At 38.5% G+C, this 26,410-nt stretch overlaps 1 protein-coding gene across 4 annotated transcripts in view; it reads left to right on the top strand.

Moving 5' to 3' along the window:
* The window catches only part of raph1b (Ras association (RalGDS/AF-6) and pleckstrin homology domains 1b), an 81,210-nt gene that overhangs the window by 36,490 nt on the left and 18,310 nt on the right, over window positions 1–26,410 (top strand). The window contains exons 3-8 of one of the 4 annotated variants that reach the window (XM_017712159.2): window positions 11,982–12,101; window positions 13,268–13,370; window positions 13,728–13,993; window positions 14,713–15,069; window positions 19,525–19,629; window positions 21,676–21,750. In XM_017712159.2, the coding sequence (XP_017567648.1) occupies window positions 11,982–12,101; window positions 13,268–13,370; window positions 13,728–13,993; window positions 14,713–15,069; window positions 19,525–19,629; window positions 21,676–21,750 (1,026 nt within the window). The remainder of the gene's footprint in view (window positions 1–11,981; window positions 12,102–13,267; window positions 13,371–13,727; window positions 13,994–14,712; window positions 15,070–19,524; window positions 19,630–21,675; window positions 21,751–26,410) is intronic. The other 3 variants (XM_037543231.1, XM_017712160.2, XM_017712161.2) reach the window with 3 other exon arrangements.

The following is a 26,410-nucleotide window of genomic DNA, read 5'->3' on the forward strand; positions in this document are numbered from 1 at the left end:
TGTTGGTGGATTTGTTTATGCATTTGTCTGGTTAACACTTGGAACAGGTCTAGGATCAGCTGTCTGTATGAAATGTCTACTTGTGTTTAGTGAAAGCACCAAAACACACGTCTGATTTTAATTTTGTGGTTCCTTTACTTTCTTTTTACAGGTTTAGATTAGCTAAGATGGAACAGCCAGTTCACCAGTAGTCCCACACTTCAACAATATAAATTAAAAGCTGCTACTGTGCATATGGCAAAAATATTTTAAGACATTTATGTTTTGATGCACACACAATGCACAAGTATTATCTCATTGAAAGTCTGAGTACAATAATTTTTATTCAAAATTTCAAATAATGTCAGACAATACAATTAAATATAACTAATTATGTTCACTTTAAACCTGCAGTTGGTCAGTGTTCATGGCCTGATGATATCTAAAATATTCTCTGAATTTAACATGATAATGATAAAATATTGCCATATTGTCCAGCTCTAGTGTAGTGCACTACATCCAGTGAAACAGGTATTTGAACTCATGAACTTCCCACAGTAGGGAGCCTCTGCTGAATCTCTGCTTTAAGATGGATACAGTTGATCAGTGGTGAATACTCTTTGCAGCGAGCATGGTCATTCGTCCAACCCAGTATATGTGTGGGCAGTGGACATACGACGTGAGGAGCGTCTGAATGCTATGCGAATTTCTAAAAGCGGTGCAGATCATTGTATGGCCAAAACACAAAGCCTGTCTGGTGATCAGTCATCAGTGTTTTCCTTTAATGCTGAGGACCAAGCCCTCCAGTTTATATCAAGACTGCAAAAGCAGACACTTAAAAATAATTTTTAAAAAATGGAAAAACTGTGAAGATGCTAAATGTCTAAAACAAACTTCAAAAAGAACCCCAAATTATATGGAAGTCAATGGACAGGTGCAGAAAAATCTACCTATTGGTTTTCTGTTAGAAGTTTGTTTTGAGTCGAAGTGCTTTCTGTTTTCTTCTAAGTACAAAGAAATGTTACGGTTGCTCTGTTTGGAAATTGAATGCATGTTACAAATGCAGCAGTGAAAGAACGTTGAACGTTGGAGTCTTCCTTTAAAAGGGAGGGTTTTACTAGAGTGTTAGATGTAAAGTCGATAACCATGATACACACCAAGAGTACCTGTTTGTATTTTTTCCAGATAAAGGAGCCAGTCTTGTCACTGTGCTCGGAATGTTCCTTTAATACAGTGCCACTTCCTACTGATCTGGAATCAGCTTTGTGGCCCTAACCCTAACAAAGAACAAAGCTGGTCTCAAATCAGAAAGGAAAAAAAAAACTCTTCTTTTTTTTTTTTTTTTTTTTTTTGTGGCAGACAGTTTTATAGCGGGTATTCCCGCTAGAAGGTCTAATTGCATTCAACAATGGTTCTTGTGGACCGCACTGACCTCTCACCATTCCTGTAGCTGGCATGGTTCATGACTATAAAAAGATTATGCTAACCATTCCCTATTGGTTTCTTACTCATTGTTGGCTTTGTTTTGTTTTTGATGTAGGTAATGCTTTAAGAGCTGGTGCTACACTTCTGCTGCTATTTGGCCTTAAAAGAATTATTTCACACTGCAGAGCACTCCGGATGCTCCTAGCATAGAAACATAATGTATGGGTGGGGGTCACTGCTAAAAATACCTCACCCTACGCACACGCCCAAACGTTAACCCCTGTTTGATGAAACACCCATTCAATATTGTCCATTTACAGTAGGCCATCACAATCGGCTGCTTGTGGAGCTGTACAGCGTTGCATTTCTCAAAGGTCAGTTCACGCTACAACACCGTATTCTTTCCATTTCCTGCTCCATTCACTGAGGCGTGTTCAAACACCACAGGCAATGTTTTCATAACTTTTGAAACACATGCAGGTTGTTGAGGCTTTTTTCGACCGTGTATTAATGTGAAATAAATGTTAAGAACACTCATTCTCTATTATAAACTAGAGGTGATGCAATTCCCTTTTTTTTTTTTTTTTTTTTTCCCCCCTTTCCTGGTATCAATATTGAAACTTTGAGTATCTACCAAAACTGACACCTTCCTGATATTTTTTTTTCTTTAAAAACTACTTAAGCGAAGAGTTTCTTATTTTACAATTAAGTAGGCCATCAAACATCGGCTCGCTGTACTGGTATTTTACATGGGTTCACTGATGTCTTTTGCTGTTTATCATAAGATGTATCGCAGTCTCTGTCGTTGATTTAGGAACACACCCCTTTTATTCTATATAATATGTAAATATTGTATTCTATACAATATTTTCTCCATAGTGCTACGTGAGGGCTGCTGCTGTCTGTTCCGCTCTGCAGAGAAGTCCCGGTCCTTCTCTCCTCTGACCTTATAGGTCATTTGGGGTGAAAGATCAATCTGAGTGAGTTCAGAGTAATCAGTGTTCTGTCTGAGGGAGCTTGACACTGTGCAGCTCCTTGGAGAGGAGGCTGTTTTGGAACAGCTGTCTTGACCAGGTTTTTCAGTCTCTGACTGGTGTTTTATGCTGATCTGAGAACAGATTTTTTTTTTTCTGTGAAGGACTGAAGATACTGCAGTGTGAGACAATATCAATATACAAGAAGATAATTCTGTCTTAATACAGAAAACAGTTGGTACACATGCTGAACAAAGTGACGTTTTAGATGCTCATCTTAAGAAAAGTGAACTTGCTCTTTCTTATTTCCAAAAATATAGTTTTTCATTTAGTTTTTTTTTATTTCAGTCCAATTTTAGTCTGCATACATCATTTAGTTTTTATTTTCTAAAAAGTAATAGTTTTTAGTGTTATGATGAATGCTTAAGTAGTAGATATTTAGTAAGGGTGGAATAAAATTAAAACAATAGTAGACTGAGCTCTGCTCATCTCCAGGTTTCCTAAAAGACAGCCAAACACAGAAGTGATCCACTTCTAGACTTTCACACACTGAAAAAAATGAAAGTTTTATTCTTAGTAATTGTAATTATTTTTGTTAGTTTTGCAGCAAAAATCATAGTTTTGATTGTTTTCATGTTTTTGCAAAATGTCTTTTATTTGAATTACAGTTAACAAGGACATTTTTCCACTGCTATTGACTATAATAACCCTGCTCAAGACCACCCAAGTGCAGGCTGTATTTGTTATATTTATAAAATGTTATATTATTTATTAATATATATCATGTTTAATGACTGTACAGTGAATTACAAACAAATTTCAGTTTTTCCCTTCTTTTTATTTTTGTGTTAAAAAAAAAAAAAAATCTGGTTTTGGAAATAGAATGAGAAATTCCATATTGTGATATTCCATATGATTTTGCTACATGTTGAGATTTTGGTAGAACATTAAAAAATCACAATAACACCCAGAGACGCTCATCTGGAGCTGTGATTTGTTAAGATCCTCATCTTTTGCATATTACAGCCTTCTGTGTTACGGAAGGCCAATATCACAATAAGATTTAATAAACTATGTTCTACCTCTTTAGCATTTAAACAGACCTTTTCATCATTTGCACTCTGCTGGTAATTGTTAAGTTTGGGGCAGCACGTGGTGTGAAGTGCTTGATTAGATTTAAAGAGGGAGCTGTTGGTGTTTTAGAGGTCAGTAGAGTTACATGAAGCAGCTGGAGCAGAGCTGTTATGGCAGTACGCTCATTCTCTCACTATAATGCAGTTGAACAAGGACTCTGAGTGCGTGTCAACGGAAAGGAGGGTCAGGTCATTTCCCTTCCCTCTCTTTTCCTCCTTCCCTGCCAGCCATGATGTCAAGAGAGAGGGAGAGAGAAGAAGAGAGAGAAGCAAGACAAGAAAAAGAGATGAGGAGTACAAGACATGGTATGAGAAGAGAGGAAAAGGAGAAAGAGGGAGAAAAAGATAAGGAGGGGAGAGAGAAAAAAGGAAAGGACAAATGAGGGAAAGTAAAAGATGAGGGAGAGAAAATGTGAGAGATGAGAGGAAGAATAAGATGAGGAGGAAGTGAGATGAGGAAGGGGGTTAAGATAAATAAAGATACAAGGAGAAAAAGAAAAAACAAATAAAGGTGAGGGGAGAGAAAAAGATTAGAGAGAGACAGAAGGAGAGAAAGAAAGACATGAGGAGGAAGTGAGAGGCCAGGGAGGAGAGAGAAATAAAGATACAAAGCTAGAGAAAGAAAAACAGAGATGGAGAAAGGTGAGGGGGAGTGAAAAAAGATGAGAGAAAGCAGTGTGTGTGTGTGTGTGTGTGTGTGTGTGTGTGTGTGTGTGTGTGTGTGTGAGCGAGCAAAAGAGAGCAGCTGGAGGGTGGGAGAACTGTGATAGAATAGCTCATGAGGGAGATGAAGAATTCTGCACATCCTGGGCATTTCCTGTCTACACACACGCACAGCAGCTTGTGCTGACATAGAGGTCTACTGTACAGCCCACTACACCCCCCTACCAAACCCACCCATTCAAAAGTTATTTCCAGCTACTGTCATGTCATGAATTTGTTTAGCACTGAAGTTCATTCACTCTGAATTATCACTTAGTCAGACAAACCACTGATGTCGGCAGTTATCTGTTATTTGACAGTGTACGCTGGATGATGCATTTGTGAGGTTATTTTGTCTATTTAACAAAATGCACTACTTTTAAATTGATAGGTCTTTAGGGTCAAATTAGATGGATGAGTGAAAGTGATTGTGATTAAGCAGAAGTGATTAATCATTGACTCTTTTATTTATATATATATATATATATATATATATATATATATATATATATATATGTATATGCGCATACACACACACACACACACACACACACACACAGCCAGCAGTGCAGACATGGATAGGCTTTTGGAGTGAGTGTGATTTATTCATGTTATGTTTATGAAACACACACTCATATCTGTTTTCTCCAAAGTAGCGGTGACAACACAGGTTTTTGTTGTTGTTGTTGTTTTTTTGTCTGTCTCGCGCTCTCTCTCACGCGCTCTCCCGCTCACTCTCTATTCAACATTTCCTTCATTGGTGAGACTGTATCAAGTTCAAAATTGCCCATGCATTAAAAGTTGAACAATACAAGAAACAATAGTTGTTTTGTCCCCCCCCCCCTTCTCCTCAGATTAGGATCTCTTGCTCACCAGTTGAAATGAGTGTTTCTTTGCATGTGGAATGTGTTGGTTTAGTCCACTGTAGTTCAGTGTCTCCTGCTGATTTCAGCATGGTGAAGAGAACAGGAGGGTTGTGTTGTGAAAGAAAACTCTAGTTAAGGCTCTGTAAACACACACACTGTACAGAGTCAAAGATGGAGAGGAGGAGGAGGAGGAGGAGGAGGAGAGGGACCTGAGTGGATTATATAATGCTTTCTTAAAGAATCATTTCAAGTGCAGGTTGAGCTGGGAGGCCTGCATGTTTGTGCGCCCATGTGTACGTATATTGTATCAAACCAAATTGTATGAGTTGCTACACCCTTAACAGACATGTGGTCAGAACAACCTGCCCACTGAAATGACTAAGAAATGAAACATTACGAGTCCAGAGGTGTACTGCATGGTACAGTTCGGTAGTTAACATCTTCCATGTTTTGTGGAATGTTTAAAAACGGTGAGCAGCTCCATGAGATTTCAATTCTGGATCAAGATGGCATAAGGAGAAGGGTGACTTTAAAAGGGTTAATTATTGGGGTGTGATTGGAAGAAGCTTCAGTCACAAAAACTGGCAGTGTTACAATAAGAACATCTGTGTTTAGATCTATGAGAGAAACAGTAAATGATGTTGGAGGTTATGGTCAAAAGTGTGAAAGGTAAGAGAAACTGTTTTTTGGATGGCTGAGAATGTCAAAGCAATGATGTCTTCAGACTGTGAGCAAGAACAGTCTGTGCACAACTGCGTAGAGACCTATAGTAGGGTTGCAGTGCTTAAACCCCTCATTACAAAGATGAAAAGCACATCTGAGACTTCAATGGACTACAAACACAGGCACTGATTTACAGAGAGGTGGGGAAAAAGTGAAAGGGTCAGATGAGACATCCTTCACATCATGTGTATGTATAGAGCCACACAAAGAGAACCGTACAGGCCTGAATGCTTAACCCCTGCAGTGAGGGGATTGTTTTAAAGAAATGGTTTGGGTCCACCTGTTTCATTAATGAAAAGGGTCACTGTGAATGAATGCAGTTATTCTGACTGATCAACTTTGTCTTAGCCTTTCTATCCTGATGGGAGTGGTCATTTCTAGGATGATGATACCTGGTACGAGGGATCAGTAAAAATGGTTTAATGAGTATGAAAATCATTTTCAGCATTTCAGCATTTAACAGATTTCAACCCAGTTGATCACCTATGGGAGATTTTGCACTAACATGTTAGACAGCACTCTTTACCACCATCATCAACTATATCACTATATTCCCAACTGAGGGAATATTTTTGGAAAAATGTTCTTCCATCCTTCGAGTACTGTTCCCGAGTCTTTTAAGATCTACGACAAGGGGCATTGAAACTGTTCTTGTGACTTTTGTGGGGGGCTCACATTTTGCTAAGACGCTTTGTTGGTTTTTCTTCAAATTTGTCACCTGGCACCTGTCTGTATGCGAATTACAGCTGTTGGAGTTATAATTAGGACAGTCTGGTCATCTGATTTATTGATCTGCTTTGGGTCATTTAAAGTTAGTATTGGGAACATCCTATGCTTGTGTAGACCCATCCTTTGTCTGATTCTGAAAGTCTGGTTTTCTTAGCCTCTGTGTGGTGTTTAAGCTGATAGATATATTGGGATGTGCAACCCCCCCCACCCCCACCCCCACCCACCCACCCCCCCCCCGGTCTCTGCTCTGGATCAAAGAACGGGGTCGTAAAGTGACAGGTAAAGTGACCCTCATGTTCCCCCGTGGGTGCTGCTATTTGATATGGCTTCAGAGGAAAAGGAGCTGAAAAGAGGCAAGAGTTTAAGAAAGAAAAAGAATGGACCACCCATGACCTCATGGCCTTCCAATTTACGACTTGTTGGTGTGCGTGTGTCTGTCTGCCCTGCGATGGACTGGCGACCTGTCCAGGGTGTATCCTGCCTTCCGCCCGAAGACTGCTGGGATAGGCTCCAGCATCCCCCCGCGACCCTGACGGAGAAGCGGCTTAGAAAATGGATGGATGGTTAGGTTTATTTGTTAGTTTTTGTTAGGTTACTTTCATATACAGTGGTGTGAAAGTGTTTACCCCCTTCCTGATTTCATATTCTTTTGTATATTTGTCACACTTAAATGTTTCAGATCACCAAAAAGATTCAAATATTAGACAAAGATAACACAAGTAAACACAAAATGCAGTATATAAATGAAGGTCTTTATTATTAAGGGAAAAAGAAGTCCAAACCTTCAGGGCCCTGTGTGAAAAAGTGATTGCCCCCTGTTAAAACATATATTAACTGTGGTTTATCACATCTTTGGAAAGCTAAGTTTCTGTATTTCCCTAGCTTTACCCAGGCCTGATTACTGCCACACCTGTTCTCAATCAAGAAATTACTTAAATAGGCCCTGCCTGACCAAATGAAGTAGACCAAAAGATCCTCAAAAGCTAGACATCATGCTGCGATCCAAAGAAATTCAGGAACAAATGAGGAACAAAGTAATTGAAATCTGTTTATAAGTATATAATGCCATTTCTAAAGCTTTGGGACTCCAACGAACCACAGTGAGAGCCATTATCCACAAATGGCGAAAACATGGAACAGTGATGAGCGACGACTCAGACGAGACAAACGTTGAACTTTTTGGAAGGTGTATGTCCCATTACATCGGGCGTAGAAGTAGCACAGCATTGCAGAAAAGAAACATCATACCAACAGTAAAACATGGTGGTGGTAGTGTGATGGTATGGGACTGTTGCTGCTTCAGGACCTGGAACACTTGCTGTAGTAAATGGAACCATGAATTCAAAAAAATCCTGAAGGAGACTGTTTGGCCATCTGTTTGTGACCTCAAGCTGAAGTGCACTTTGGTTCTACAGCAGGACAATGATCCAAAACACACCCGCAAGTCCACCTCTGAATGGCTTAAGAAAAACAAAATTAAGACATTGGAGTGGCCTAGTCAATGTCCTGACCTGAATCCAATTGAGATGCTGTGGCATGACCTTAAAAAGGCGGTTCATGCTCAGAAATCCTTCAATGTGGCTGAATTACAACAATTCTGCAAAGATGAGTGGGCCAAAATTCCTCCACAGCACTGTAAAAGACTCATTGCCAGTTATTGCAAAAGCTTGATTGCAGTTGTTGCTGCTAAGGGTGGCCCAACCAGTTATTAGGTTTAGGGGGCAATCACTTTTTCACACAGGGCCCTGTGGGTAGGGATTTCTTTTTTCCTTAATAGTAAAGACCTTCATCTATAAACTGCATTTTTGTCTTTACTTGTGTTATCTTTGTCTAATATTTAAATTTGTTTGGTGATCTGAAACATTTAAGTGTGACAAACATGCAAAAGAATATGAAATCAGGAAGGGGCAAACACTTTTCACACCACTGTATATGTTTAGCTTGTGGGTTAAGTGTCTTCTTAATGATAGTTGCATGATTAAAAGTGACCTTCCATGCTGATGTAAGTAAAGCAGAATACTTTTTTTTTTTTTTTTTTTTTTTTTTTTACCCCCCCTGTGGATTCAGAGCTGAAGTAAGAGTGGAGCTTGGTTTTCTCCTCTCTCTGAGATAAACTAGGTACTCTTTATCTGATGACAGTTTGGGTGGTCTGACATGTCTTGCACTGTTAGGAGTCTCATTTTCTCTGTATCTTTTAATCATTTTTTTGAACTTCAGTGTTGGAAATTCCAGTTGTGTTTTTTTTTTTTTTTTTTCTCATTTTACTTTTCTGCTTCCTTATGCCTGTGGATCTTATTTCCTTTGAAATTTCTCTCATGTCCATTTTAGATGCGGATGCTGGAGTGTTTGGGTAAATAGCTTGTGTGAATGTTAGTGTCTCTTTAAAGGGAACGTAATGTCAGTGTCTCCTTTGGGAACAGCTTTTGTTGAGTGGACACGGCTGCAACTGGTTGGTTTTGATATTGGAAGAGCTGAAGTGTCAATAGAGTGCACAAATGAGGAAACAAAGAGTAGACAAATTATATACTAATAGGTTTGATATTTTAGTTGGTGTTACATTTTCTGTTCAATCTATATTGTTTTTACATGATGCTGAAAAATGAATTACTTGTACTTAATGGCTATTTTGACTGAAAATGTATACATGAAGTATGGTCTCTGAGTTTTGCTCAGTACTGTTTGTAAGACCCTATTAAGTAGACTTGTACCTGTGTGCGTATGGTGGGTTTTCTGTGATGCGCAACATTCAGGATGAAAGTCATGCCACTGCAGCTTTCCTGCTGCAGTACTTTTTTTTTATTCCTGTTGTTGCATAACTAAGTGCAGTTGCGCACTCACTCATACTTTCACACACATTTTGTGGTCTGCTGTCTGACTCGGTTCAGAGTAATGGCTTCAAACTCCCCTGACCCCCCTATTCACTCATGCTGACTTACAATACTGTGTGTTTAGGTTGAGGTAGAATCAGCTCTAAAGTGTTGTTCAGTTATTGTACAGTAGAGGGTGCTCCCCCGTTACCGTAAAACATTATGCTGTCCTTACTGAGGCCAAAACTAAGACGGCACACCCTGCTCCATATGTGAACATATGATTAGGAGTATTTTTTTTTCTTTTTTCTGTTCCTTAACAGTTGTGTTTGCAAAAAAAAAAGATTTTGTTTATTATACAATTATAAGTGGTGGATATGGGTTGAGATTGATGCTGGCTTGATGGGAGTTGTGGTTGAGGTGGCTATATCAGGTTGAAGCAAATTTTATGCATGCATTGTAATAAATTGCCAGTAAACATTGAGGCCATGCTCTTTTAATTAGATTGAATTCAAGCGCGATATTGGAGTTGATGCTCTTGAGGGGGGTGGGTTGCCATAGTTACAATATGGCATGAAAAAACCTTTTGTAGGAGAGCAGTCAGCCGTTGCCATAGCAACTTTGCCAGTCTTGAGAGACATTGCGATGGTTACCATGCCAACCATGTTACACCCTTCCAGTTGGCAACCTCAGAATGCTGACTGACACTGCAGAGAGGGTCCTACAGGGCTTCTCTGAGCTCCATCCAGACTCTCAGCACTACTGCCGGTACATACTCTAAGGATGCACCGATCATTTTTGGCAAAAAACCGAAAGTGTCGTTTTTGTCACAATTAAAAATATTTATTCATCAAAATAAATATGCGGTAAATTTTGGCTGCAAATGTTGCCTTGTTCCTTTTTTTTTTCCTCCTACAATGTGGATTCTGAAAAATGTGATGGAAACAACATTTCCCATTTTTTTGTGTGTTTGGAATGACAGTTTTGTTTTTTTCTCTGCTGATACAGACACTGATTCGACTACCTGAACTCAATACTGATATGATATCGGTGCTTTTTTTCCCTTAAGTTTAAAAACTGTGCTTTGGAATAGTTCTGCGTAAGATGATATGAGGCTTTAACAGCACATTGCGTTTTAATTGGGGATGATCATAGCAAATTCATATCGGTATTATCAGATAACTGCTTTTGGCCAAGGACGGATGTTTAGATTTGAGCAACCAGTGTTTCCTGTGGGATTTTGTGAGACTATGGTGTGTGGACTTCACTCAGACCCTCTAGGGGGGATGCAGTGGCCTGCTCCACCTGGAAAAAAATTGTATATATTTTAAAGTTGCTGAAAGGTCACACCCACAAAGCATAGTAAAGTAGTTTACCAGTTCACAAGTGGACAAAACAGAAGAAAAAAAAACTAGAGCGTACATGTCATCCTTCAAAAAATGAAGCAGAAGTGTTTACCTGTATTCACCTGGTTTATTTATTTATTTTTTAAAAATATAAAATACTGAATAGAGCATATACAGAATCATTTTGGCCAGAAATTGTCCCATCTTGACCTGACTGTAAAACGTAGGGTTGGGCGATGCGACGAGATGTCCATGAGCTCTCATTTAGATCTTGTATATTTGCTTCTGTGTCGGTTGTTAACAAAAAATCACATCTCAGAATTCACTGAAATATTGCAGTAGCTCTGTTTGGAGCACGTAGCAGCATTGATGTCAACTTTTCTGACTCAGAAACGGTCTAAAACTGATGTTGTGCATGCTGGTACAGACGTTACCGCTCCCAAACTAAGCTAAAGTTGGACTAACGTTAGTTATCGATGGAAACTTCTGCATTGACATTATCTTTTTTCGTTATCAGTATAAGACAACAAAGATGGTGTTTTGGGGGGCAAATTAGACAATGGCAGACGACCGTTCAGAAACGTGTACAGAGTTTAAATTATTTGCACATCATTGCATTCTGTTTATATTTACACTTTGTACATTTCTACATTAGCAGCATAATGATGGGCAGAAATGTATGGATATGGTTTGTGGCAGTGTGTATGACGTGTTTTCACAATGACTGAGAAACAGTATTGAATGTGGGTCAGAGATCTGTCCGACGTCCATTTACTAGGGTCAATATCAGTGCTAAAGCCAGTTTAGTGTATCAGGTCTGAGCATTGCTAGGTATGGCCAAGAAATTTAACTTTATTGCTTTACCATTTTATTTTTTGATTCATGTGTGCCATGTTTGATGGCAGTAGCTCAGCGAGTATGGGCACTGCTCCAGTGAGCTACTGGCTTGATTCCCTGTCCAGTGCTTTAGGTGATATTGATGCTGATGTAGCATAGACCACTGCCTTTGTGACCTTGAGTGAGGCAGTCGACTCCCATGGTTCCAAATGTCATTTGCAGAGTTAAATAAATATAAGTCTTTAGTGCAGGCAGTGGTTACCATGGAGACTATTCACAAGATGACCGTGACCGTTTGATAATGCATATGAAGTGGGGGGAAAGTTTCAGTTTAGCATGTTTACGTGGGGTGGCGCCTTAGAGTTGTCATGGTGACAGGAAATAAGCTTGTGAGTTGTGATGCGGGAGAAATTAATCGGCTGTCACAGAATGAGAGCAATAATTTGTGTCTGTGTAACAGATGGAGCAGGTATCAGATGACGAGTTGGACCATGCTGCTGAGGAGGACAGCGACAAGGAGGATCAAGACTTGGACAAAATGTTCGGGGCCTGGCTGGGAGAGCTGGACAAACTCACACAGGTACCACATTAGGTCTGAATGAAATGGGGGAAAAAAGATAAGATTTCCATTACATTGATTCTTAAGCCATATGTCCGAAAGCTCCTCCAGCGGTTGTTCTGAAATCAAGCGTATTAATAGAGTTTGTCCCCCTTTGCTGCAGTCCCTACAGTCCCTACTCGTTTCAGAGGCCTTATGTGTGGTTTGGGTGTGCATTTCAACCAGTTTTGATATTTGAGTATCATTTTATAACATATTTTGTTATTCGTAACAGTAAAGGTAAATCACTGTTTTCATGTTGGATGAGTAGCTGACATGAGCTAGCAGAGCTAACCAGTAAAACACTGGATGCTGTTGAGAAGTCTTCTTACAGAACAATGTCTGGATATGTTAGTTGATCAGAGAAATGTATTATTTGCATATGTGGCATTTCTTTAGCCATTAAAAAAAGCACCTGACTGCGATTGTCTTTAGTCATGTCCTTAATATTGTGTCCTTGGCGACATGCTTACATTTGTTTTTTTTATAGGAGGTAAGTGAAATATAATACAATACAATAATACTAAAGTATAATATACTTAGAAATGTGAGTGTGCTCAGCATTTTATATTTCATGTTAAAAAAATAAAATCTGCATTTCATTTTCATTACCTTTCTTTGTCTTTTCATGGAAAAAATGAAACCGTGATTTCAGTATTTGAAGCATCGCAAGCTGTTAAGAGAGTACTTAAGTATCTGTGATCATCCCTAATATTGATTGATTAGTTCCACATGTCAAACACTACTCCAGCTCATCCTTTTGGTACTGGATTGAGCTTCATCAATCCAGAGAACACAGTTCCTTTGCTCCACAGTGCAGTGCTGGAGGGCTTTATACCCCTCTAGCTGACACTTGCTATTGGACATAAAGATCTTTGGTTTATGTGTGGCTGCTCCACAGAGTCCCATTCTGTTGACCATGCTTTTCTGTGGAGATTGTTGTACAGGCAACTGTGCAAATGTGTATATTGTTGAATTAGTAAAGGAGCACCTTTTTAAAGTAGCTGAATTCACTAATTAGGAGTCTGGATACTTTCGGACATATTGTTTTATTATATACTTATATGTATTCTACATTAAATTGCAGTATGTCTTGTAATATTATAAATTATACACTGTGGAACCTTCAATGCAACTTCTCTTTCTAGAGTTTGGACGATGGGCGTCCAGGGAAAGTCCAAAAAGCTCCTCTTAGAGAAGAGACCAACCTGGCAAACTTCTCCTACCGATTCTCCATGTACAACATCAATGGTCAGTAAACAGTCACATACACAAGCATTTACATATTAAACATCATTAGTCAGTCAGATACACTTCGTATGCTCATAGGTAATGTTATCCTGCTTTTGAGTCCCTGAAAGGTATACTGTCTCAGCGAATGACTCAGAATCTCTAGCATAAAATAAAGTTATTTGATTATTGCCCTTAGTTTTATTTACTCTAAAGATACATGGAAATTAATAAAAAATGAAAAGGTTTACAGAAATGGAGCTACAAGGTTTACACCAGCAACTACATAGACAAATATATATTTATTTGTAGTAACTTTGTAGGTAATGAGTTTTTAAAGAGAATAATTACCCCCCGCTCTCTTATACATTACTACAGAAGCCATAAATCAAGGTGAGACTGTGGACCTGGATGCCCTTATGGCCGACCTGTGTTCCATTGAGCAAGAACTTAGCACCATCGGAAAGCCTTCTTCATCCTCCAGCCGGCCAGCAGACCCCAAAACACGACAGCGGCCTGCTCCAGGGCGTTCAGCCAGCGCCCGGCAGGCAGGGGGCAGTAGTGGTGGGGGCAGCAGTGGAGGCAGTGCCTGCAGTAGTACCCGTGCCTCACCCGCCAACACCATCCGAGGAGGGAGCGGCCAGGTACAGCTGCATCAGTAGAATGCCATGCTGCATTCATAATACTAACTGTGGTGTTAATGTGATTTTGGAGTAATTGCTTACAATCTTTTATTAATAGTCAATAAGTGCATTTGTTTTCTTCTGCCAAAATAAATTCTGTTCATCTTCAAGCCTAAACACTTCCAGAAATAATGAATAGCGGTAATTGTAGAATGACTGCGTGTCATAAATATTTTAGAACCGTGTCACCCACCACGACTTCCTGTCCGAATATTTTCAGAATGACTGTGCATGTCATAGCCACCACACTTCCTGTAATATGTTCCAATCTGTCAGAATGACTATCATACAAACATTAAAGAGCTATATAGCCCGTGCTCTTCCTGTAGAATATTATAATCTGTCAGAATTACTAATCATTTAAAGGTTATGGAGGCATATCGCCCTCTACAATTCCTGTAGTGTATTACAGTTCATCAGAATGACTGTGTGTATCCATGTAAACAAAGAACCATATCAGTCCCTACACTTTCTGTATTGTGTTTTGATCTGTCAGAATGACTGTCATATAAACAATTTGGTTTCAAGAAAACAATCGTTTTTTCACCATAATTAGCAACATAAGTGACTAATCGCACAACACAAAGTATTGATTAGTTAAACTGTTTGTTGCATATTGCTGACTTGCAGTGTCAGTATTGCAAAGGCTAGTTTTGCAATAACAGTTATATATTGTGTAGCCCTACAGCCAGTCCCGCCCTATGGCCTCTAACTTCTCACTGGACGACATCACCGCGCAGTTGGAGAAGGCGTCCCGGAGTATGGACGAGGCTGCGCGGCAAACCTCTGAGTCTTCCTCACCTTCCTCATCGTCGTCATATTCATCTTCCACGCTCCGGAGCACAGCAGCCAACTCGCAACACCATCGGCGCACAGGTTCAGTGGGAGCGGTCAGCGATCAGGAGGTGCGCTCATCTCGATCCAGCGTTAACTCTGCCTCTGCCTCCAGCATGGACTCACTGGACATGAGGGGGCAGGAGGGGGAGGGGCCTGGCACAGGGATAACTGCAACTCAGCAGAACCAGACAAGTACAGAGGTAACATACCTACACCCATATATGCATACAGGAATAAATGCATTCATATATATGTATTTTGCACATATCACACAAACCTAATGCTACACATTTTTATTGTTTTTTTTCTTGTTTGTTAAATACCATTTTTTTTGGTTTTGTTTATTTATTTATTTACGTATTTAGCCAGTCATTTGTTTATTTTGTTGCTTCTCTTTGTTTCCATATTCAGAAGCTAAATCTCATTAAAAAATACTAAACAAAGGGATAAATTATGTTCAGTGAAAAATACTAGACATGCACTGATACCACTTTTTCCCTTCCCTGTTAAACGGTACCTGATCCTTCAGCATCGGCCGATACTGAGTACCGTTGTTAACTCTGTCTAACCTAAGTTGACCAAGTCCTGACATTTGTCCAGTTACATTTTAAAAATATTTTATTTTGGTAAAATCTATGCTCAGCAGCACAAAACACAGTCAGCTTAGCTATGTGGCATTTACATGTTAGATTATATTTATTAGATGCTTAAGGAAACTTTTTGTTTATGCACTCTATATATTTAGTTTTTTTATACAGAGTTTAACAAGTTTAGTAAATGAAAAATATCTTTAATGTGCAAAATGGTTAAAAACAGAACTGACCAGTACACAGATAAACCTGTGACACATTAGCACACAGCAGCTTCTGTGGCTCAAAAAAAGGAGCTGAATGTTGTTTCACGTCCAAATTTCAATCCTTAATATTAAAACTATTATTAGTGAACAATATAGTGTAAATACAAAATGGTAAGGCCCCTTATAGATGATTGTTTTCATTAAAATGGAAATGAAAAAAGCTTTAATTAAATGGGTAAATAAAGAGAATTTATTAGTCAAATGATGAGGGCTAAGCATCAGTGAAGTCCATACAGGCCCAATGTTGACAACTTCAAAACCAAGACATAACCCCAAACAAATAACAAAGGGGTAGAAAATGGCCTCTGCGCAAGAGATAAAAAGCAGCCACCCACATGCTGCTCTACATGTACAAGTAATGCCCTTGATGATGCTTCCAGGTACATCCTTTACAAAACCCAAAACAATAAATGAACTTTTTAATATTTAGCTGGAAGAATTTCAGAAGTTTAGTTACATTGAAGTCAAGTGTGGATTAAATGGCACAAATTTTATACATTGCTGTCACAATTGCGTTCCCCAGGGTACTTTGACTCTCAGGTTAAGGAGGACAACAGTGCTCCCATTTCCAGGGCTACATCCAGAACTACATAATACTACTTACTATGCTAATGAAGGTACAGCTAATGGAGCATTCATTTTGGTTAGGGACGCAAGGGAAACAAAATAACTCTTAAAAGCATTAGGGATTACTCACAATTTAAAGGCATTAAAGTTGGTCATATGACTCACGACTGCCAGTTGAGTGTTTATTCAGCTTAAAAGCTAAAACAAAGGCATCTTGTGACTTCATTTGGAGCACAAGACACACTTCACTTTTTATCTCTGACTGTTCTGTGGTCTCAGGAGAAGGAGAAGTGTGCTGTGGATTTGTGGAATGTGATGATGGTTTTACTGAGTTCAGCCAGGAGCCATTAAACAGCTGACTAACCTAGCCTGCATCTGCTAATCAGACACACATGCTTTTACTTTTCTAAGTGCAGTTAGATCTCCTAGTGAAAAGCCCAGTGAAACTAAACTGAGCACTTTCTATATACACATGCATATGCACACAATATTAGGGCCTAGACACAGCAAGCTGATAGATGGTGAGCACACAGTCACTTCTCATGTCCTGTGAAAACTTCCACTCATACAAAATATTGTACATATAACTACAGCTGACCACTGACACAAAGGTACTTAATGCAGCTCTCTATAGCAGGAACTGCTGTAAAATTGCAACGGACAAAGCAAAAAATATTTAAATTAAATATCTTACAAGCTTAAAATTTTAGTGTTTATGCACTTAACACAATGTCTGGAAGTAAAAGTAAACCACAATTAACATGAAGCAAAATGAACTAGGTGCTTGGGTATCTAATCTCGTAACGCTACTAAAAAACAAGGCCAATGAAGAACTAAACAGTATGCATTAAACAGTGAAATAAAATATGTACATCCGTTTTCATTCTAATAATATTATTATTATTATTTCCCTTTTTGGTATGTGATGCACAAATGCTATTCATTTAAAATTTTGGCCTTTTGAGTAGGAAAAGTAGATAAATGCCCATCCATAGTGATAAAACGTTACTTGCAATGGAGTTGAAAAATCAGTACTCTTGAGTAAGTTTGTTTACTTTTGCTTTTTTGGCTTTGTCTCTCACAGTTGACCACCGATGAAAATTCAACCTGCTCGATTTGGCCAAAATGGTGCCGACTAGCCTACTATAGCCAACAGTGCTTGACACGCTGCATATAACTAAACACAGCAGAAAACCAGCCAATCAGGAGAGCATATAATATGTAAAATATGTGATTTTGGAACAATCATGTAAATTGTCTCTTTTAAAAAGAAAATCAGCCATCCAGTCAGTCACTTGTTACTATGCAATTTATGCAGTTACAGTACAGATATAATTGAAATGACTTGAGAAATTTACATGTGAAACAAGCTTTAGCACGAAAAGCTGCTCCATGCTTATTTGTATACACTATTGGTTCATCTATATATTGTTCAGTTCATCAGTGTATAGTTTATCTATGTATTGTTCAATACAAAAAAAAATAATTTACTTCATCTGTTAATTCATTTCTTGAATTGGGTGCAGGATGTGTGTTGGGACTAAAAAGATGAATCATGTCTATATCAAAATCACAATGTAAAAGAGTTTTTTATTTTTAGCCACATTACCAACAACTTAAAAAAAGTGAACTGCATGTTCATGATCTTGCTACATTCAGTGTTCAAGCCCCAAGGGAAAATGGATATTCTGATGTTCTTGGACACAGAAACAGGCCTGCGGTCACTTATAAAACATCTTAAGTGAATTTTTGCCTGAGGTTTTCCAACATAAAAAAGCTTTGTGAAATTTTGTCTGAAAGTAGAAAGTGAAAAAAAAAATCATAGTTTTAGCCTTTCAGTTTTTGACCCTTCCAATATTATTTAGATGCAAATTTACAATGTCAGATTTATCCTTTAAGCACATAACTAAAGATGTTTCATGCAACTGGACCTTTATTAACAGAAAATAATTGTGATTGGCATCATATTCACAATATTGCTAGAAGAAAAACGCAGGTAAAAATTTTCTGCAAATTATTCAGCCAGAGTGTGTGTGTGTGTGTGTGTGTGTGTGTGTGTGTGTGTGTGTGTCAGTCCACCAGTCATTCATGCGCGGTCTTGCTGAATGGTCTATGGACATTATAGGCTGTGACATTGTTAATTAACCAAGTTGCCCCTCTGCATGTAATTATAATTACCACTGCTGTTAATATTAATTAATTAGCATTATCGTGGTAATTATGATCACAGAATTGTGTGACTGCATGCATTATAATGCTTGAGTGGACATTTACATGGACAGCATGATGTTAATGTAAATGCACTGTCTGGTTTGGCATGCATAACGTGTTTGACATGTAACTTGCCTAATTTAATGCGTCATTGCAGTATGTTGCCTCGAAAGTGCATTCCACTAATATTTTGAGATTTGTGTAATATTGGTTTATATTGTCGTGCTTAACATCATTAGGATATTAAAGTCTGCAAAAAAAAAAATCAAAGTTTTTCAGAGTGGTTTGATGTGAAATGCTCCATTACTGAGAAACTTAGAAATTCAGAATTGTGGTGGTGATAGGAACCAGACATTTGAAGAGCTTAATGCTTCTCAAAGCTTCCTCACAGTACGTTACTCTGTGAAATGGTTGTGAATACACTGCCTGATGTCATGTTGAAACACTGATTGATGATGGTTTAGAGATTTGGGCCAAAATGTTTTAGAATATATTTGTGGGATGAGGTTTTATAGGCAAAAGTAATACCCAAAGAAATGTTTTCCCCCAACCATTTTCAATGTTACATATTACTACATACATTACTCAGAAGACACGTGAAGGTTCACTGGCCATTTTAGGTAGTAAATAACACAATTATATTTGAGTTAGACTTGACTCCCGGTTCCTATGATCACCTCTGAAAAGAAACGGCAGTGTAAGTAGGTCGGTTTCTCTATAGTGTAGCATTTCACATCGATCCACTCTGAATGCATTTGTGCACATCTTAATTCATATCATTAAGCAAAAACTTTGAAAAATTAGTGGAATTATTTGTGTAGTTTAAACAGGATTAAGCGCTTGAGTTAGAAAGATTTGAGGAAGCTAGTGGGAAAGAAAAGGTACGATAGGTGATGCGAATAGAGGTAATCTTACGGTTGATGAATGCAGACGAGTGATATTAACTATTGTCCTTCTTACATGTTCCCCCACCTGCCTGCATGTTTGTGTTCACCTGTCTGTCTGTGATGTCGCCACTTAGCACTTCACCCTTTCCCAGCATGCCTCACTGAGAAAAGCCAATGGTAGTACTGTCAGACGGCACCTAGACTTCACCTCATGCGAGGGGGAAGTGGATCAGTGCACTGTAAGTGTGTGTGTGTATGCAAGATGAAGCAGAACGTATGTTTGTAATTACCTTTATTCAAGACATTAGCACAACTTAAGTAAGTCTCCGAGAACATCAATAATTCCTGATTATGCAGCTTGAGGAATGTTCAAGTAGAGAGCTTTTATAGATGTATAATGCTTAGAAATGTTTATACTACAATGGACCGTATTTTATTTCCAGTTAAAAAAGCCATTAAATAAGTAATCCATCTTTATCTGCAGGGTAAAAAGAGCAGAAAACACCTTTATGAAACGTGTTAAGATATAAGTATTTAGCCTTTGTCAGCAGCTTCTATTCTTTCAGGAAACATACCGTAAATTTTTCAAAGCAATCTGCAGGAATATTTTTCCTCACCTCCGTCTAGGTTGCATTTTCTGCACATTGCAAACCACAGGTTTAGACTCACTAGTCCATAAAACCTTACTGCAGATCTTAGATGTCCAGTGTTGTTAGGGCAAATATTAGTCTTTTTGTCTTTGTTCTTTACTCAGTAACAGCTTATTAACAGCTACACATCATTTAAGACTCAGTGTTGAGTGTCTTCTCATTGTGGAAGGATGGAAAGAAACACCTGTGGATCTAAAGTAAGAGTATAGCTTGATTTTGTCTGGTCTCTTAAGGCTGGACTTTTTATTTGAATCCAATCTTTTTCTGCATATGTGACACAGATTTGTCATTTGTGTGTCAGTGTGAAGAGCAAAAAACACATTGAATCTGACATTTTCAATTCCGATTTGAGGCGCTTTCATACGTGGTACTGAAATCCGATACGTATCCGATCTGCGGCAATGCGACTCAGTCTGAACAGCTAGATCGGAATTCATGCAACTTTTACATCAGTCCAACTCGACATCCATCATATTTTCGTGCTTCTGAGACTCAAATATTTAGGCTGATGTTTCTGTACCAAAAAATATGAGACTCATCACAGCCGCTCCGTGTTTGAAGAGGTTTTGAACAAAGCAGCCAAACACAGCCGGAGGAGACCAAGGCTGCACCGTCAAAGGACAGTTTAAAGAATCCGAGGACACAAACCAAAGAAGTGGCCGAATAATGTGCCCTTTTACGGCAAACTCCATCACATTGTGGGTGATGAGCCCAACTGTCAACCACTGGAACTTCATAATCGCTCCTGTGATGCTGGCAACGACGAAACTGAACGCTATGGGAGTGACAGGCGTTCACTGGCCATCATGACCGTTTACCTCTGGACGAGCTTCATGAAGCATTGCTCTTTTGCGCTTGCGGGTCGGTTCAGGAGCTGATCTGTTCAGACTGATGATGCGTACAGATCACATTTAAAAGATCGGGTTTGGTGAGAAAATCCGATTCGGGGTGCTTTTACCTGCTGTGTAAACAAAGCCTTAGAAGCAGCTTTTGTTGGGAGCGCACAGCTGTAACTTGTTGGTTTTAAAATTGCAAGGATGGAAGAGTTAAAGTAACAATAGGTCCACAAAAGCAGAAAACGGACAAATTAAATATTGATTGATTTTATTTCACTTAGTTTTGGAGGCTTTATTTCTGAAAATGTTTCCTGCTGTGACGGATGAATAACTTGCATTTACTGGCTGTTTTGACTGGAAATTACATACATAAAAGGGTGGTCTCTGACTTTTTTACAGCACTATATATTGCATAAATTTGAAAAACAAAACCAAAAAAAAATAGGTTTATACTTTTCTGGATATCTAACATTCTGGTAGTGTCTTGCATTATAGCTCTCAAAGTTAAAATCTTTCCATTATTTTATGTTTATGTATTTTTCCTTTTTTATGTACTTGTATTAATTTATATATTTGAATCTGTTTGATCTCTCTTTCTTTATTTCCTAATATGATTGTAAAGCTAATCATCCCTTTCACCATTCAGTTAATACACTACGATCAATATGCGCCTCGCTTTCACACTTTGTTTTATAAACAAATCACCTGCACATTTCCTAGATTGATGAGATCATGGATAATGGTCATTTTTGCACTGACTGATCTTGATCTTGTTTGTCTTTTCCTTGCTGTTGTAAAGCACTCGTACCTGGACAGGGAAACCTCCCTGATTCTCAAAAGCATTGCAGGAAAGCCCTCTCACCTGCTGACCAAGGTGACGCCTCCCACTTTTGCTGGCCCCCTCCTTCACCTTTCCTTCTCTCTGCATGCGATTGGTTCATGCTCTCATTTTCGCCTAACCCCATTCTTCTTTCCTTGTATGACCATGATCCTCAGCCTCTGTTCTAGATTCATCTATTGATTTGCATAGCTCCTCTACCTGTAACTTTTCTGCATCCGCCACGCCCACTTGCTTGAAACCCCCTCCCTCTTTCTTTTTTCACAGGTACATGGAGACGATAGTAATGGAAGTCTCCTTTTTAATCCTGATCTGAGATCAGAGCCTATATTTATGAAGGTTCTCAGAGTAGACGTGCTGATTTAGCATATTACTGATCATATGTAATGTGATGGAAATATATCTGTTCCCATCATATTATTTATTACCAGTAATGTCATCCTAGATCAGCATGCCTACTCTGAGAACCTTCCTGAATACAGGCCCAGTTCTGCTGTTTCTGTGGTTAGTTATTTACCAGTGGTGTAGTCTATATGACATGTAAGTATAGGTCAAATATCCAGTAGGAAAGCACTTGAATTAACATATATTCACTTAAAATGCACAATGATGCATGAGATTCATATTTTTGGCAGCCACTGTAAAAAATTATGACACAAAATAAGTAATAAATTACCTTTATTCTCCCTCACTCCTTGTCAAGCTAGCGGGCGAATTGAATATAAAACCTGAAGTTTTGTTACGTTGGGCAAAAAAGGCCTGTAGGTAATTATCACGAAATTGCCTGATATGTGTACATAATTATTTGGCTGTCATAAGCATCACACATTCAAAATGTTCATATAATTCTGATTGACGTTTTCTCGACATTTCTCAATGGCAACCTATGAGCTTGTTTGCCTAATCTGACATAGTGACCGTTGTGAAAGACAAAAATATTGTGTAGTCTCGTCTGTTTTGTTTGTGCCAGCTAGGCACATCTTCCCAGCTGTCATCTTGTCAACAAGTGCGTCCACTACTTTAAACTTGCCTACACCACTGGGTCAGCATAGCTAATCCTAGCTCAGTATAAGAAGGAAATTTCTACTTAGACTGACAAACTGACCAATCAGCTTCCTAAAAGTGTTGAATTACAAAGATAATTGCAGAATGGTTGAATGATGATCACTTTGAACATACAGTCACAGTATTTTGGGGAATCCATTTCATGCAGAGGTTACTTTGAGTGTTCATGGTTCTATATTGAATCATTTTCTTTACTGAAGGACTGTGTTTTTTTTAAGAGTGTACTAGAACAGCGTTGTCATGTTAAATAGCTTTAGAAAGTGGAGTACATGGGTGATCTGTTTCACACCAACAGGAGACGACTTTCAAGCTTGTACTGTAGAGTACAACGCCCTCCAAATGTATTGGACTATTGGAGAAGTCAGGGCAAAGTTATTATTTAAAGGAATGACTGACAACAATATCTAGAGTCAACCCAGACATGTTTGACATCCAAATTTGGCTTCTTTAGTGTTGGAGGTACTATGCTAATGTAGCTAACAAATACTAGCAGTTAATAGTCCCCCAAAACTTTTTATACATCCCCAAAACTTCTCTCAACCTGCTCAAACCACATCCAGGTCTTCATCTTCATAAAGATCGAGCAGAGGTCTCAATGTGGTTGCGAGCACAGTATGATTTTTGAAGTATCACATTTTGAAGATGTGTTTACAGAAGAAAGTTTGATAGCAACATTAGCATCAAAAATGTGGATATTATTATTATTTTATATATTTTTTTATTTTATAACCTCACTGTTACTTAAAGCTGTACTCATATACCAATAATATATTATTACGTGGCTTCATTTTAAGAGGAATGTTGTCATGTGCTGGGCACTGGATACAGTGAAGCTTCTCCCTGTTCTCATATCCCTTTGACTGATGGCTGCTTATTCCAAATATGTAACATAATTGCAGATCTAGCTTATTATAGGCTACCGCTTGTATATGGAGTGTATGTTTTGGGGTTTATAGGACACTTTGGTGTTGGCTTTGGTTGTTGGAGCTTGAGGTGCATAAATTTGTGTGTACATAGGCAAACACATGCGCATGTTATTCTTTTGGATTGTTTTGGAGGTGACTCATTATGATTGTCTCTGAGCACAAGGACCTCAATAATGGGCTCCTTCTAACCCTCTTACTAGTATGAATCATGTCTTTTTCTCTCGCACTTGCAAGCAAATAGTCCTCCTGAAACTTAGGAAGGACTTTCTCTTTTTCTGTTTCTAATTTGCTTGTTTGTTTGTTTGTTTATTATATATGGTTTAGTTTTATTCCTTTTTGATTTAAAGCTAGTCTTTGACAGTTCTGACAGTAGCAAACAGCTGTAGTTTCTCTACAGAGAGATTTCGATCTTTTGATTTGCCACAAAATTTCATCATTAATTTGGCTTAAGCCTGTTCAGAATAGTGCAAAGTTGTTTTGGACAGATTTAGACAAATTTTCTTTCTTTCTGTCTTTCTTTCTGTCTTTCTTTCTTTCTGTCTGTAATATTCTTATATATTTTTTATGTTATTTGTTGAGTGGTTTACATGTAAAGTATGATATTTAGACTAGTTTGATGTGGAATAGTTCACTGAAACTTGGCAGCTTGGATTGTCTTTACAGTAGTGGTGACAGGAACCAGGGATCACTGTCTACAACACAAATACAGCAACTATAATTATTTCTAAAATGATTTGTGTACATGTGTCTTGAGAGTTTTATGTGTAATGCTGATCACGTTAAAATGGTAGGAAATCTGAAAAAATACGAGGCAGTAGTTCTGAGAATGTAATAATTGTTTTCCTTCAGTACCATTATGAGTTACAGTGCCCTGCATGTGCACACCTCAGCCATTAATGGTTTATAAAATATATTTTATGTAAAACATTTCAAAACTATTGCTAAATGATTTCTCATCCTTCAGGGACCGTATTTGTAACCATTTCATTTAATAACTTTCTGCCAAGTAGCTTTTAGAGGCATTAGGTGCCTCAGACATCTGGTTCCCATCAACCAGTGAATGATTCTGCTTTGGAAAGCTTCTCTAGAGCATAACATTTTAAACAAATCACTCTGGATGAATATATTTACCTTCATTATTCATTACTTTTCAGTGGAGTTTACCTTCAAATGTAACAATATGTGGTTACATTTGAATGTTAGCAAACTCACACACTGGCTTTAGAATCATTTATTCTGGGTTAATGTATGCAAGTGAGCCACTATTATTATGCATGAGTATGTAATTATAGTATAATTCCCTCATTGCTTTGCCTACACAAATGCTTGTTAAATCTGCAGCAGAGAGTTGTGGGTAAAAGGAATAGCAAACTGGTGAATTCGCCACCTTCTTTCACCTTGAAAGATTCAATTTCGAAGCGTTTTGATGGCATTCTACTCGGCCTTACGACTGGTTCAAGAAACAAATACTCACCAGGTGCATTATACAGCTCTCCTTTATTGCCAGCCACGTTAGTATACCTAGTAAAACTGTTATGTTTTAATTGCTGTCTTAATGTATGTAAGCTTGCAGGTAGAATGCTAACTGCTGAGTGAGTGTTATGCTACATGGTGAATTCCCAGTAGTCGACTGGTTTGTGTTAGTCTCTGCTTTCCAGAGATTATAGTGGCGCATGCATATTTCAGAATGCACGCATTGAATATGCAGCCATTAAAACGGAGGCTAAATGCTGTTCGACACTTCAGGCTCAAAGAGAATTGATCAGAGAAAAATCTGGATCTTTAATTAGCCCGATATCTTCATTTGGGCCTCTGCTTTTAGAGTCACAGTTAGCTTGTGTGAGCCATCTGGCATTATCCCGAAACTTCAGTATAAGCATTCTCTGTTTATCACAGTATTATAATTAAATAGACCTAGTTTGAACCTAGAAATGCCAAGCAAAGGTTCTTTTAAGTGGCGTTTAATGTTTTTTTTTTTGTTTGCTTAAATTAGCTGTTTTTCAAGTCACAAGCAGTTAGAACCAACATATTGGCTAGCAGTTTGTCTGAGCGCCATTTTGATTGAGACACATGGTTCAAATGAGGAGAAAAGACACAGAATTTGGCTCCATCCAATTGTTCTCTATGAGCACACTGTCGCATGCAGACACAGAGACAGTATGAGAGAGAGAGAGAGAGAGAGAGGGAGAGAGAGAGAGAGAGAAGGGGGGTAGAGGAAGGGGAAGAGACTTCAAAGAGAATCTGAATCTTTTTATAGCAGGCTCTGTAAAGCCTGTTAGGAATATCTCTCTTTCCCGCTCTGTCTCGGTCTCTCGCTCTCTCCTCTGCAAATGGATATATATCATGTACATGCTCAATGCAGAAACATTTGACCTAGACTGTAAGCTGACAGAATGGTTGTTTTTCTTTCTTTTGCAGGAAATCTCTCTCCCTTTCTCCATATATTTCTCCCTCATACAAATATAAATGTGTGTGTGTGTGTGTAGTGTGTGAAAATGTTTCTCTTTTTGCATCTCTCTGTCTCTATCGCTCCTTCATTCCCTCTCCTCTCTATATTCTGTCTCTTGGTTTCTTCATATCTCTCTCTTTCTCTTTGCTCTATATCTGTCTGTCATATTCTCTAGGTCTCTCTTTTGCGCTCTCTATCTTTTCTCTCCCTGTAGAGGCAGCAGAAGATAATGATAATGGGAGACAAATGAATGGAG

This window comes from Pygocentrus nattereri, chromosome 12 (assembly GCF_015220715.1).
Source record: "Pygocentrus nattereri isolate fPygNat1 chromosome 12, fPygNat1.pri, whole genome shotgun sequence".
NCBI lineage: Eukaryota > Metazoa > Chordata > Actinopteri > Characiformes > Serrasalmidae > Pygocentrus > Pygocentrus nattereri.